The sequence below is a fragment of the Acinonyx jubatus genome, chromosome B1 (genome assembly GCF_027475565.1).
Source record: "Acinonyx jubatus isolate Ajub_Pintada_27869175 chromosome B1, VMU_Ajub_asm_v1.0, whole genome shotgun sequence".
Lineage (NCBI taxonomy): Eukaryota > Metazoa > Chordata > Mammalia > Carnivora > Felidae > Acinonyx > Acinonyx jubatus.
The window spans coordinates 124262018-124277133 of NC_069382.1; the positions used below are offsets into that span (position 1 = coordinate 124262018).

General features: G+C 36.9%; 2 protein-coding genes across 7 annotated transcripts in view; one reads left to right on the forward strand and one right to left on the reverse strand.

The window, feature by feature from the left end:
* Positions 1-7616, forward strand: part of HPGDS (hematopoietic prostaglandin D synthase) — a 31194-nt gene extending 23578 nt beyond the window's left edge. The window contains exons 6-7 of the mRNA XM_015086969.3: positions 2835-2933; positions 7274-7616. Coding sequence (XP_014942455.1) covers positions 2835-2933; positions 7274-7438 — 264 coding nt within the window. The 3' untranslated portion in view covers positions 7439-7616. The remainder of the gene's footprint in view (positions 1-2834; positions 2934-7273) is intronic.
* Positions 7617-11805: 4189 nt separating this feature from the next.
* Positions 11806-15116, reverse strand: part of SMARCAD1 (SWI/SNF-related, matrix-associated actin-dependent regulator of chromatin, subfamily a, containing DEAD/H box 1) — a 78201-nt gene continuing 74890 nt past the window's right edge. For all 6 annotated transcript variants that reach the window (XM_027060858.2, XM_027060856.2, XM_027060859.2 and 3 more), the window contains one exon: positions 11806-13159. In XM_027060858.2, coding sequence (XP_026916659.1) covers positions 13098-13159 — 62 coding nt within the window. In that variant the 3' untranslated portion in view covers positions 11806-13097. The remainder of the gene's footprint in view (positions 13160-15116) is intronic.

A 15116-nucleotide genomic window follows, 5' to 3' on the forward strand; every position in this document is an offset into this window, starting at 1 on the left:
ATCCACTCTGAAGTGTGTTGGCAGGATTAATGAAAAGTTAGCATGAGTACCTATGACAAGGTAGCAAGTGTTTTGAGAAATATTAGATATTATAATTATTCTATGATATATAATTAATAGTGCTTATATAGTTCATTGCTCATTGTTTTTCCTTTTCTCAGACATGGCCATCTATATTTAACACATCCTTATAAGTGCAGAGACAAGTAGATACATAATCTCCAATTTAGAAAAATGTATCTAAAACTTTTCCTTCGATGTGCTAAAGACCCCACTGATTGGCAATCTATCAATCAATGGGCTTGTTCTTCTCTATTTCTCTATTTTGTACTTTTCTGTGGCCGAGGCTCCATAATAGAAGCTAACTCCCAGAGGAAAATATTCTTTGGATGTTTATGATTAGAGTAACCTACCTTTGTATTAGAATAACCATGCTCTTACATACCTTCTAGCTAAAAAAACAAAATTCACAGGACATAATCCAAGTTTATAAATAAATCATATGAAAGGAGGACATGTTACAGAAATATTGCAATTGGCTACATACCATCTGATTAATAAGCAGGATCTGGCTAATATATAATGAACAGGCCACAGTTCCAGTATATTCCATTGCGTAGTCTCCCGGCAGTAGGTTGCACTGCTGCCACCTTGTGGTCAGGTACCATTTTCAAGAGCAGAATATTGATACAGTGAAGATGGACGGACAGTGAAAATAGCCCTCTTACTGTATGAGCCCTAAAGATCTATGAAACACACATAATTATAAATGTTACAGTATTTGTTGCTAAAAAATTCCACTTCCAACTTTTAAAAAATTAAATTTAGAAGGCAAAATATGTTTCTGGACATTGATCACCCTGAGAATCCTCGAATTTACCACTTGTGTTTCCCTGGTTATTCAACATATCTCTTTCAGTTTCCCCCTAAAGAATGGGAACGGGAAGATGAAAGATGAGCAGGATTGAAGGAATGCCAGTGGCCCATTTCCAATACTAAATGATTGAGGAAGTGTGGATTTAAAGATAAATGCTTTGGAGAAATAGAATTCCTCTAAAAGTCATCTGATAGAATACTATAGCAATCAGTTCTCAGGTTCAAAAACCTCCTGACTTACAACGCTCTGGAGGAAGAAGGAAATTTCTGAGTCTACCGAGTGGCTATCTAGGGTCTATCAGGAAATACATTTTTAAAAGTACACATCTGGAAAAAAAGGATGTGTAATGAAATTTCATCTTCTTTGTGTTATTTTAGCGAGTATTCTTCAAAATGATTCTTAAATACTAATAATTATGCTGGTTATAATTTACATGTCATTCGAGGAGATGAATCACTGAGATGATTCACCAAACATATAAAGAGAACCTGCAATAAAAGATTCTTTTAGTGCAGAGAAAAGATTTTTATTTGGCATTGCATATGCACAAGCATCAGTGTACCTGACCTTAAGTTGTGGGAAATGCACATTAGAAGAAGGAACAAAATTGTGTAGATGAGAATACAGAAGTTTTGGAAACCTGTCCAGCAGCTACATCCTGTTCCATTTGACTCCTTCCCATTTCTAGCTATTCTAGGAGAGTCAAGTTGGCCATAAATACCTTTCCAACTGATGCTGAGCTGGGCTGGGCTCTGGGAAGTGCCATATAGATCTGGGTCCATTACTTCTCAGCTTGCACATGATGTGTAAGAGGCAGAACTCACACTGTTTTATTGTAAACTATGAACATATTAACCATAGAGAGAGAACCTTATGAATGAAGGTAGCATAGAACAGTGGAAAAAATAAAAAGGCAAAATAATGACAAACTTCCCATGTTTCATTTATAAAATCTGGCCAATGTATGTAAATATGTAATGATGCTTTTGCAAACTGTGCTCTACAAACCTAAGGCATTATGTTACAGTAATCTCTATTACCTAGCAGTTATAATAATAACAAAGGAATTGGCAAGTTGGTGAGGGAGTTAATCCACAACCTGACCTGTCTTAATAAAGGCTGGATTTTATTATACATCATTTATCATTATTAGCAAATAACACATGTACACACATATTTTATAATATTTTTGAGATTGGCTTACATTTCATATCCAAGATACACACCAGCCAGAATTTCCATATATAAACAAACACTTCTTACCAAGAAAGAGGCCATGGTCTCTTCTAAGAACATTTGGTTTGTAATGTTAGCTTACATAATATATCAAAAGAGTGCACCTAGATGATGGTTTTGTAGATGATATTCAAGGCAGACAAGGCTCATACTAAGGCACCATGTCAAGCCAACAAGAAAAAATGCATAAAAGCCCGAGAGCATAATGATTTATTATAGATTACTTCTGTTAAGTGCAATGGGGAAATAAAAGACTGCCAAACAAAAGGAACCTAGCCTTACAAACTAAAATTCATTTCTTTAGCCTCAGTTACGTCATTTCACTTCAAAAAGAGTGAGCCTAAGAAAAAAGATTAATTTTAAAAATGTAAAAACATAATGGAATCGTTTTTTCTCAGTAAAAATTAAGATAAAAATCATGAAAAGTTTTTGTGGGTGAAATATTTAGTCATCATATACAAAGAAGCTGTAAGAACCGGTGACAGTTATTTTTTAATCCATGAGTAACAAAGGGATGACTAAGTATAAAGAATCAGACCCCAATCTCCGTGTCACACATTTGAAAACAGCAACCACCCCCACCAACAACACATAAGCTACTTCTCTTCCTTTCTCAGCTCATACAGGAGAATAAATATGGAAAAATCTACTTCCTCTTCCAATCATATTATTTATTTTTCTTCCTATTATCCTTAAAGTGAGCTTTTTCTCTCTCTCCTAGGACCAGATGTTTAATGAGCTTCTTACATATGATGGACCTCATCTTCTGCAAGATTTGGACACATACTTAGGGGAAAAAGAGTGGCTCATTGGTAACTCTGTGAGTACCGTTTACATCATAAAAAAACGCAAGCACACACACCCCCAACCAAAAACTTACAAAGAGTCACTGAGAAAAAAAAAAGTTACCCATCGGGAGAGAGTAGGTTAGAGCGCAGGGATAAAAGCTAAACTTCTCTGAATAAATTTTTTTAGTGGACTTAACTTTGAAAGCATCCACTAAATATTTTATATAATTATATAAAAACAACAAAAATATTTTAAAAAGCTAACATTGCAAAGTAAAAGCAAAGTGAAACAAATAAACCTGTGTCAAATTGATGCATGAAGTGTGTAAAGTACTTTATTAGTGAGGTAGAACTGTTTTAAGAAATATCACAATAAAACACAGTAATTTGACTATACATCTTATTATAAATATTCTCTCAGGACAAAAAATAGAAATTGTACACCGTTGTTAGTAGGGGCATACCTCGGAGATATTGTGGGATCGGTTCTGGACCACTACAACAATGCGAATATCACAGCAAATGAATTTTTGGTTTCCCTGTATACAGTTATGTTTACACTATACTGTAATCTGCTAAGCATGCAATGGTATTGTCTAGAACAAAACAAAACAAAACAATATACATATCTTAATTAAAAAATACTTTGTTGCAGGGCGTCTGGGTGGCTCAGTCCGTTAAACACCGGACTTCAGCTCAGGTCATGATCACATAGTTTGTGGGTTCGAGCTCTGTGTCAGGCTCTGTGCTGACAGCTCAGAGCCTGGAGCCTGCTTCAGATTCTGTCTCCGTCTCTCTCTGGCCCTCCTCCACTCACACTCTGTCTCTCTCTCTCAAAAATGAATAAACATTAAAAAATTTAAAAAAAAATACGTTGTTGCTAAAAAAACGTTAACCATCATCTGAGCTTTCAGCACCTTTTAATCACTGATCACAGACACCATAATAATGAAAAAGCTTGCAATGTTGCAGGAGTTACCAAAATGTGACACAGAGACACAAAGTGAGCAAATGCTCTTGGAAAAATAGTACAAAATAGATTTCCTCAACACAGGTTTGCCACAAACCTTTGTAAAAAACACAGTTTATGTGGGGCTCCTAGGTCTCAGTCGGTTAAGCGTCCAACTCTTGATTTTGGCTCAGGTCATGATCTCACAGTTCATGAATTTGAGCCCCATACTGGGCTCTGCACTGACAGTCTGGAGCCTGCTTGGGATTCTCCCTCTGCCCCTCCCCCACTCACACAAATACACACACACACACACACACACACCCCTCTCTCTGTCTCTTAAACAATAAAAAAAACCCTCAGTATCTGCAACATGCAATAAAGCAAAGTAAAGTGAGTGTTCTTGTAATTATATTGTTGGTGGTACTGGCTTTAGTCATATTGTTTTCTTCTAATATTAGTATATCATATTTTGGGGTTAAGCAATACAAAAATATGTGGATGTCACTGAGAACCAGGACCTTCAGTGTGGGAGAAAGAAGATAGAGATGTCAGATGCATGAAGCTGAGTAAACATCTTATTCCTGAAAGTGAACTATATCTGAAGTCATGATGAACTTTATCTCAGGGTAAAGAAAAAAGCATGTTGTATCCCTTTTTCTGGACACAATGACCAATCCAATTGTCCTGGGCACCTGCAGGACCCAGATTTGGGGTCTAAGTATTAAAGGATTTAATATTAAATATTAAAAGGAATGAGGGGTTCTTGGAGAAATAGCTCATTCTCAATTCGGGCAGGGAAACGTAAGAGACGAGCTGGGAATACCTCATCACACCGGAAGCAAATGAATTATCAAAGACAACTGGGGTTGTGTCACAAGGACTCAAAAGTTAACTTGAAGAGGCTTCCAGTGGCCAAAGATGGGACAATTCAAGCTTCACTAAGAATATTACTGGCAGTGGATTGAAACAAATCAAAATGAAGACATGATGTGAAGACACCACAACCAAACACAAACATGTACACGTAAACCCCCAAACCAAATAGAGCTTCATTGGTTACTTTTAGATGATACGGAGTCAAATTATTGTTCTGAAAACGGTCTTTAAAAGGTTGGGGGGTTTGAATAAAGAATTTACCTTGCCTTTCCTATGCCAATTGCACCTCAAGATAACAAAAATCGATGGGCCGAGTTTGTCTTCACCAAAGTATTCCAGTTAGTAAATAAAAAGGGGGATTAAAACAAACTGTTACCGTTTTCCAACCCCTGATAATTGGAATGGACCTAGGCATTGACTAATAATAATTGTTAATGTCACAAAAAGTGAGACAACCAGATATTACAGCCCTACTACTGACAGAGGAGCGCAGTGGCACCTATGAAGTACTATGGACAAAAACTCAGATCTAAATACGATTCAGGTACTGGGGTAGGTTGGGGTCCTTCAAGGAGACTACATTCTAGGAGACAAGACACAGATTGCTTTTCGCAGCACTCTGGTGACTTAGTCTGGTCACAGTGTGTTGAATCCTTCTGGGTGACACAGAAGCAAGCTTGTTGCATCTTTATTCTCAACTTGCAACTCACCACATGCCTCTTCATTTCCTCCCATGGACTCCCCAGTAGACTTTCCTATAATGTTCCTCTCCCTGCCCTATTGAATGAACACTTTCTAAAGACTTAAAATGTACTCCCCTTGTTTTCTCTTAAAACTTCAGTAAACTACCTCCTGACCCCATCTCTTAGCACTCTCTCCCTTCCTCACAGTGTTCCACACACACTCGTGTTTTGTTTGTTCCTCAGACACAAATCTCACTTCCACCTAAGAGCCTTTACGCTTGCTGGCCCCTCGGCCTAGAATGCTTCATTTCCAGCCGGTTTCCTGTCTGGGTCCTATCCTCATGTAAGCCTGGCTTAAATGTCACCTGCTAAAGGTCTTCCCTCCATGACCACCTGAAAGTCGTTCACTTTTTCTTCACTGTCCCTATCAGTTACCTGTTTGTCTTCCTGCTTCTTAAATAAAAGCTACATCCGGGAAAGGGCTTGCAGCACATTTTGCTTTCCAACCCATCACAGCACCTAAACCCGTGCATCACACACAATAAATATTTGTTGCCTGAACTCTGAATCCTCTAACCCATAAAACTCTCCTGGCTGACAGGGTTTTAGTGTCCATGTTCATAAAACACTAGAATTAGCATTATTAAATTCCATACAAAAAGAAAACTAAGGATAGTCCACATTTAAACTTCACTTTTTGACATTCATCTGGAGCGAAAGTAATGTCAGCCGGATTAATTTCTAGTCACAAAGGGGCAGGGCGGGGGAAGTGTACAAAGAAAAAGTGTACAAGGGTAGGACCAGGCTGCCATCACTCTAAGGGTTCCACTAATGCTCAGGTACCCATTATGTCTTTTGATGTGATGCAATATAATGTGTTAGTGAAAAATATTTAACTTGCAACTATGAACTCTCTAGGGATAACGTGCACTCTATCCCTTCATACTCTGCAGAATAAAGGAACAAGGTCAACAACAGGACAAAATAATCACACAAATCCTGAAGATAGCACATTATTCAGGACTAGTGTGAACTCTTCAGTAAAAGGGAGTTAAGTGGCATAACCAGATGAAACGCATGTCCTGAAATGGGTCTGCTGTGTCCTGTAAGGGACATTTTTGAAAGAGATGAAAAGTATTGATTGGGTATAAGATAACGATGTATTGTCAGAGAGGTTGAGAGTGAATCAAGTTACAAGAATATGTATGTACTGTAAAATCTCCTTTTGTGTTTTTCATAAAGTTTTTATTTCTTTTGAGAGGTAGAGAAAGAGGGCGTGAACAGGGAGGGGCAGAGAGAGGGAGAGAGAACCATAGCAGGCTCTGCACTGTCAGCCCAGAGCCTGACAAGGAGCTAGAACTCAACAACTGTGAGATCATGGCCTGAGCTGAAACCAAGAATCGGACTCTTAACCCCATGGAGCCATGTAGGTGCCCCTGTAAGATCTCATTTTAGAAGCAGCACGCACACACAAATATCTTATACCCAGAGGTGTTAATATTAGCAACCTCTAGGTATTGGGAGTATAGTGTTATCTGTTATTTTCTATCATATACTCATTCCACTTTCATAGTAAAAGAGAACTTTAAATTAAAAAGAAACTTTTTGTTGTTGTTTATTTTTGATAGAGAAAGAGCAGAGAAGCAGGGAAAGGGCAGAGAGAGAGAGCGAGACAGAATCTGAAGTGGGCTCTGTGCTGACAGCAGAGAGCCTGATGCGGGACTCAAACTCATGAACCATGAGATCATGACCTGAGTTGAAGTCAGACACTTTGAGCCACCCAGGTGCCCCCAAAAGAAACTATTTTTGATTTAAGAAGCCATGCCTTTTATGTTCAAATGGCAATTTTTGTTTCAACTAGGTAACTTGGGCAGATTTCTACTGGGAAATTTGCAGCACCACACTTTTGGTATTTAAACCTGACTTGCTGGATAACCATCCTAGATTGGTAACATTAAGGAAGAAAGTTCAAGCCATTCCTGCCATCGCTGACTGGATACAACGAAGGCCCCAAACCAAACTCTAGGTGACGTGTGCTACCTCCAAGCTTTACTGTTCTTCACAGCAACGCTTCCATCAGATAAGCTACAGCAGCCATGTAACCCACACACTCCCTTCCCCGGCTCCATCAAGACTTTCACTCTTTCCATATTCTGCTTAAGCAAACAAACAAGGAAAAAAGAGCAGCCGTGGGGGGGGGGGGGTGGCGGGGGGTGAGAGCATTGTTTCCAGTATCCATTTTTTTTTTCTTTTCCCCAGAATAACTTCACATCATTTACAACTGAGAAAGAAGAGTTTACAATCCAGGCAGGGCTCATTTTGCATCAGTTTCAACAAGCATTGGATTTCAGTCACAATGGTTAAGTAACACATTTCCCAAACAAATGGGTTGGACTTCTGCTGTAATTGCATAAGGTATTAAGTTTGCTGCTAACTCTTCAGTCCACAAATCACTATGTAGGTAACAGATACGTCTCATGAGTAACCACCTGTCATATCACTGCTCTCAAAGTCTGTTAGTGACTGGTCACTGCACATCTGTTATTCATGTACAGACAGCAAAGGGTGTAGTTGCATTGCCTGCTTGTTTCTCAGTGATAAACTCATTCAAAAGTTTTTAAAAAGTGGATAATTTATAAAGGGAGCTCAGCAACAAAGATGAAGTACAGTAAAGAAAGGAAAAGTGACAATGCTGGAGCCAAATTCAAATTGCACATAAATGGAAAGAGTGGTTACAAAACGGACAATAGAACTGAATGGGCGCCTCTTGGGTGACATATACATGGTAAATAAGTATATGAAAAGATGCTCAACATCATGTCACCAGGGAAAGGCAAATGAAAACAAGGAGATATCACTACCTACCTGTTAGAATGGCAAAAATTCAAAACACTGACAACACCAAACGCTGGCGAGGATGTAAAGCAAAATGAACTTTTATTCACTGCTGACAGGAATGCGAGATGGTAAAGACAACTTAGAATTTGAGTTTCTTACAAAACTAAACTTATTCTTACCATATGATACAGCGATTACACTTTTTGGTACTTTCCCAAAGGCGTTGAGAACTTAGGTGCATGCAAAAACTTGCTCATGGATGTTTGTGGCAGCTTTATTGGTAAGTGCCAAAACTTGGACACAACCAAAATGCCCTTTGATAGTGAGTAGGATAAGTGAACCATGGCACAACCAAACAAGAGATTATTCAGCACTAAAAAAGAAGTGAGCTATCAAGCCATGAAAAGACACGGAGGAAATCTAAGTGCAGATTACTAAGTGAAGAAGCCAATGTGAAAAGGCTACTGTATGGGGGCACCTGGGTGGCTCAGTCGGTTAAGCGTCTGACTTTGGCTCAGGTCATTATCTCACGGTCCGTGAGTTCGAGCCCCGCGTCAGGCTCTGTGCTGACAGCTCAGAGCCTGGAGCCTGTTTCGGATTCTGTGTCTCCCTCTCTCTCTGACCATCCCCTGTGCATGCTCTGTCTCAAAAATAAATAAAACATTAAAAAAAAATTTTTTTAAATAAAAAAAAAAAAAAAAAAGAAAAGGCTACTGTATGATTCCAGCTATAGGACATTCTGATTCCAATACAGGCAAAACTGTGGAGCCTGTGATGGTGCGGGGCTAAGGAGGAGGGAAGGTTGAAAAGATGGAATATAATTTTTAGACAGTAAAACTATTCTGTATACTATAATGAATTTGTTAAACTCACAGGATATACAAAACGAAGAGCAATCCCTAATGCAATAGACTTTGGGTGATTATCTTGTGTCCATGTAGGTTCACTGATTGTAACAAATGTACCACTCTGGAATGGGGGCGTTGATGAAAGTGGGGAGGGGGGAGAGAAGGAGAAGGGATATATGGGAAATCTCTACTTACTGTTCAATTTTGCTGTGAACCTAAAGCTCACCTAGAAAATAAAGCCTATTAAAAAAGAAAAAAAAGAGCAGGCATAGTTTTCAGGACACTGAAAACGCAATAAAATTTTGGAAGGCGATACAAATTCAGAATTATAATTTGCCAAGGTATAAAAAGAATGCTCTCTTGTAATCATACAAGAAAGTATTAGTACTATTCTTGATAACGTTTTTTACAAAAGTAACTTTATCAATGTTTCTTTTACTAAAATTAATTTTACTTTTTTCATTTACCTACACATTTATAACCAACGTTTTTAATGTGCTGAGAAAAAAGTTTTAAAGTCATAGAACAACGGTCTTCTCCAATGACTAAGATTATTTTGTACAATTTCAACTTGGCAGTCATTTTTATGGCCCCATGCTACCATGGAAAGCAAGAACCACCCATATAAACAAGTGATTTCTAAACAAGTTTTAGAAATCTTGCAAGGAAATATGGATTATCCCTCAGCCAATTTTAAACCATAATTATAGCACTGGAATATCATGTTTCAGTCAATTTACATGTTAATATTATTAATATTGGCTTGTCTAATCTTAGCATTATGTTATATATAGAAACAGACCAATGAAATAGATGGCCTTATACTTGAAATGCAGGACAGGGGAAGGAGAACATGGTTGAAAAGCCAGAAATGAGGAGAGAGTGTAAGGGAATAAAAAGAAAAGGAATGTTCGGCCAAGTATGATCTTATTTTAAGGTGCTTCTTTCATCACAACGTTCTATGAAATAGGAGAAAAGATGTTAAATGCTTTATACATTATTAAGAATTATACATAAAAACAAAGTGCATTTCCCAAATAACTTGCTTCTTTGAATCACTTTTTTTTTAAAAGCATTATTTCTTTTGAGAGAGAGCGCCCATGGGAGGGGCAGAGAGGAAGAGAGGGAGAATCCTAAGCAGGCTTTGCATGGTCAGTGTGGAGCCTGACGCAGGGCTTGAACCCACAAACCATGAGATCATCCAAAATCAAGACTCAAGACACTCAACTGGCTGAGCCACCCAGGCACCCTGGGTCACATTTTCTTATCACTAGTGGCTGTTAATAAATAACAACATGTTGGTTTTAAGTGAATCTCATTGCAAAGTACTCTATCCTCTTATCAAGGCAATCCAAAGAAAAAAAATTATCTTCTGCAAAAGAATTTAAATTGATACTCTAGATAATGAAGGTAGTAACTTTTCTTCCCTCTTATGCATGTTCGTTTTCTGCCATAAAATTACATTCTGACAAGCCTTAATTAAAATAGAATTTAGGAAAAAGTGAGAAAAGTGAGAAATACAATGCTTACCTAAAATTATAATAATTCAAAATAAGATAATCAATTTGTTTACACAAATCATAATTCAACTATAAAATGCAACCACAGCAGGTCTCATAAGTAAATATTTCAATCATAGCATCATCATTAACCTTTAGGTCACCATTTTTCACTGAAGGACATTCCATTATCCCATCCTGTCCCCAAGTTAAATGGCTCCTAGGTGAGTGAGCAAGTATGAGAGAATATGAATGAATCAAAGTTGCATACTGTAATCAGACAAAAACACATTTTGGGAAGAAAAGAATCCTAAGAATCATTTCCTTAATTATGGACATTTAAGTGTCTGGCTCAGGGTCAAGTAAATGAAAACCAAATCTCCTGATACTCCAATCTAACCACTATACAGTAATACCAACAATCAGAAACAACAGTAATGTTGTGACAAAAATATCTCATGGTATAAAGTTACATGTCTCTGGGTCAGGAATACAGTTATGAACACACATAAGGTATAGGTTTCCTACCTCTTTGTAAGTTGCATTAAAAAATAAAAGTTGCTTCGGTTGGTCAAGATAATATTCCAATAACTATGGCTTCACATGCCCTTTACTGATAATGGATTATGATGTTCACTGATATCAGTCCAATGAACACACTGATGGGAATACATCCTAAGTAATAAATTTCAGTTTATTGAGAAACAGACAATATTAAGCACATATGATCTCATTTGTGCTCCATATTATATTTTTAAGGGTAAAGGGAGAGTTAGAAACTATTAAAAAGGGTGTGAAAATACAACTTATGTTCACGAATGCTTTTATTAAAGATATTATGGATTTAACAGCAAAAGAAACAGCCGATCACTGAAGACACATTAACACAGAAAACTTATGAGAAATCCATTTTGAGAGATTTTTAAAAGGTAGTATTTCCAACAATAAGTGATTTGGGTCCTGCGATGTAGGAGGTAGTAATAATATTTGCAGATTCCTTCTAGCCCCATTATACTAAAATATACTGAATATATTCAATGTACCTTCAAGATTGGATAAACCTACTCAATCGTGAGTTTCAGAGTCTATAATATCTGAAGACCGCTTTGAGAGCTTCAATACTCTTCTAACTCCAGAGGACTATATTACCTTAGCATCTTAGCAAGTGAGGATGCCTCGAAAGTATAATCTCCAATAATTACCAAGTCTGTGATTTATAAATAAGTTTATTTATAATGATATTTACATAATAAAAACAAAACACATGAAACCCACAAGTTATACAAAGGAACTGATGTATAATAAAAACAGCAAGATAGACTGACAGGCAAAATTTTAAAGAAAGATTTAATAAAGAGTTAAATATCAAATAGACAACTTTACTTCTTCTAAATTTCACTTTGTCACCCACACTGAATTGGAATTGAACAATGGCTCTCTCTTCAGGAGGTCCTGTACTGGAAATTCTGGAAACTGATAAGTTATATTTTGAGAAGTGTTTAACGTTAATGACCTATTTCCATGCAGTACCTATCGCTGCCTTAATATGAAGTCACGTTCAGTCTGCTTTGAAGTGAAATAGCCTGCTAATCTGTTCTGCCAGGCTAGACAAATGTTACCCACATTTTGCTGATATGTGGAGACGTGGCAGGAATAAACTACTATTTAGAGAGTAAAGAGAACTGGAGCAGAAGTGACTGGGCAACAGTTTCAAGAGAAGCAAAAGCCAGGGAGAGGGAAATCAATGAAAACATGCACAAGAATAGGCAGAGTAATAAGCACAATTAGTGCAGTTGGGAAATGAACAGAAGGAATTAATCCAAGGAGCAAGATAAGGGCTTCTTCAGTTACTATTCACTGGAAAACAACTTAGTGCCTAGCCAAACAAATTTGTTTTAACAGAAGTACTTGGAAGGACCTGGGGGTGTTAGTATATGGAATGCCACCTTTAAATTCAGGTTGAGTTCTTGTTGACAGTGGTGAACATCTGCTTCAAATAGCAATAAAATGAAAGCTATATAATCTATACAGCTGCATCCTTTAAACTAACAAAAAAAGAACTTCAAAGGAGACAAGAAAAACAAGACATAAGCATTGTCAAATAAGGCACATGTAAAAATCTACACACATTATCCAGTGAAAGACAATATATATATATTTGGAGGTAGAAATAATTACAAAAATACTGACATTTCTAAAGCATTAGCATATTTGTTACAAACAATCACCAACTAATCCCCATTCAGAAAACTGTTTTGTAAAATGATTATTCAACATCTTCAGGACTACATTATTTGTGGCTTTTTGTTTGAAATTTCACATGTGAGCGTCTGGAGAATTTAGTTAGTGGCAAAAAAGTTGTCCATACTATGAGAAATGTAATATGGAAATTATAAAAAGTTATAAATGTTCATAAACCCCATGGTCATCATAATGTAAATGTCCTTGAGTGCACCAAGTTGATATTTCCTCATCAATTAGGAATTCACAATTCTTAACTTCACAGGCCCATTGACGTTTTTAGTAATGTGGCTATATCAGCTGGCATACTCCCTTCATCACCTGCAGGTCAGAAAGCAGCATTAAAAGTTTCATAAAAATATTTTATGAAATATATTTTCTCTGATTCTAACTTTGGTGAATGCCTAATTGTTTTTCAAGGCCCCGTTTGTCTCAGTGTCACCCCTTGTTTAAAAACCTTCGCAAAGCCCTATGTGTATTTAAGGCTACTTCCTCGGTGCTAACGTTCATGCCAGCACAGCCATCTATAGGCTAGGCTCTGATTTCACATAAGTAATATCTAAAGATACACAGGTATTGATCTGGATGACATTCTATTCATACAGTACGCAGTATTTTCTCCTCAGGTTATTTGGTGAAAACCTTCATGTAACAAACTGAAGAGTGGAAACAAAGACAACCAAACAGAATCATCCATCAACACCCTTATTTTCAGTACAAAGATACAATCACTGGCTTAGACTTAAAACTGGCACATCTAAACAAAATAGTGAATATGGCATACCAGCTGAAGAGTAAAGTGCCCATAACTATAAATAACCCTTTCCCAATGTTTTCCCCATATTAAATGAGACTCCAGTATCTAGACACTTACCCAGTTAGTATTCAGGATTTTCTACAGTGGGAAAACATCTTGTGTCAAGGTGGTGTAGAATCTAGTTATCCTTGATTAATTCAATGAGTCAGTCAGACTGTTTTTAGATGAACTGATTTATTAGTTTATAGGGACAATGGTATAGCTGTTTTTAGATGAACTGATTAAAATGACAATGGTATACAACTATTTGTAGATTTTTAGCAATGGATAATTTTAGAAATCAGATATGGCTAAAATGCAGCAAAACTAATCACTTTTCTCTCTCTGTCACACATACACACTCTAGTTATAATCTAAAATTACGAGAGTACTTTTACCTACTCTTCTCCTTTTAGTAAAAAACATGTGCACAGAAAGAAAAACTATTCCATAAACTATCAGGGAGCTCACTGACACCCTTGCTTTGAAATGCATCCAGAGACTTAACAATAGCCCATGAAATCTAAATTGAAACTGGTCCCAAATTAAGTGAGCCAAGTAAATAATCAGATCCAGAAGACAGTAAGACAACAAAGTTACAAACATGTAAGACAACAAGACTGTAGAAAATTCAGTATTCTAGGAATTCAGGAAGAGGTAGAAAAAAAGCAAAGGGTGAGGAAACTCTTCTAAATTTGAAGATACTAATGATATAATGCAAAAAAATGCAATGTACGAACTTTGGATCCTTTTTTTTTTTTTTTTTAAGCCTATAAGAGACTTTAAGGGGATAATTGGGAAAAATCCAGATATGGGCAATATATGATAATATTTGGAAATTACTGTTAATTTTTTTGGATGTATAATGGTACTGTGGCAACTGAGAGGAAATGCTGAAATATTCAGAATGAAGTGTCAAGTCTACAACTGACTGTAATGGTTCATGAGTAAAAGAAGCTAGATGAAGCAAAATGTTTACAACTGTTAAACTCACGTATACTATGCTTTCAACATTTTTGCATGAAAATTTCCATAATAAAAGTTTTAAAAGGTAGAAAATTTATTAATATAATCACATAAAGAGGTTAAAGAAAAATCACACACACCCCAAAACCATAATTCTTATTCTAAAGCAGGGGTTCTCTGACTTTAGTTTGGATCAGAAACTCCAACCAGATTATTGAGTTCCAGTCCCAATTTCTGACTGAGTAGGGCTGGAGTTAGGCTTAGGAATTTGCGTTTCAAACTGGCAATTTTGCAGGTGATGCTGCTGTGGGTCCAGGGGCACTGCACTCTGAGAATCACTAAGGCAAGCTCTAGAAATACAAAAATCTGACAGGCATTTCTGAGAGGAATCATGGTACTTAATCTTTCAGTTTCATGGGAAGAGGGGCATACAGACTGTTAACATAAAGCATAGACACAATTATAAATATACTTTTTGTTTACAGTGGAAAAGAACCTTACTGTGAGAGATGAAAA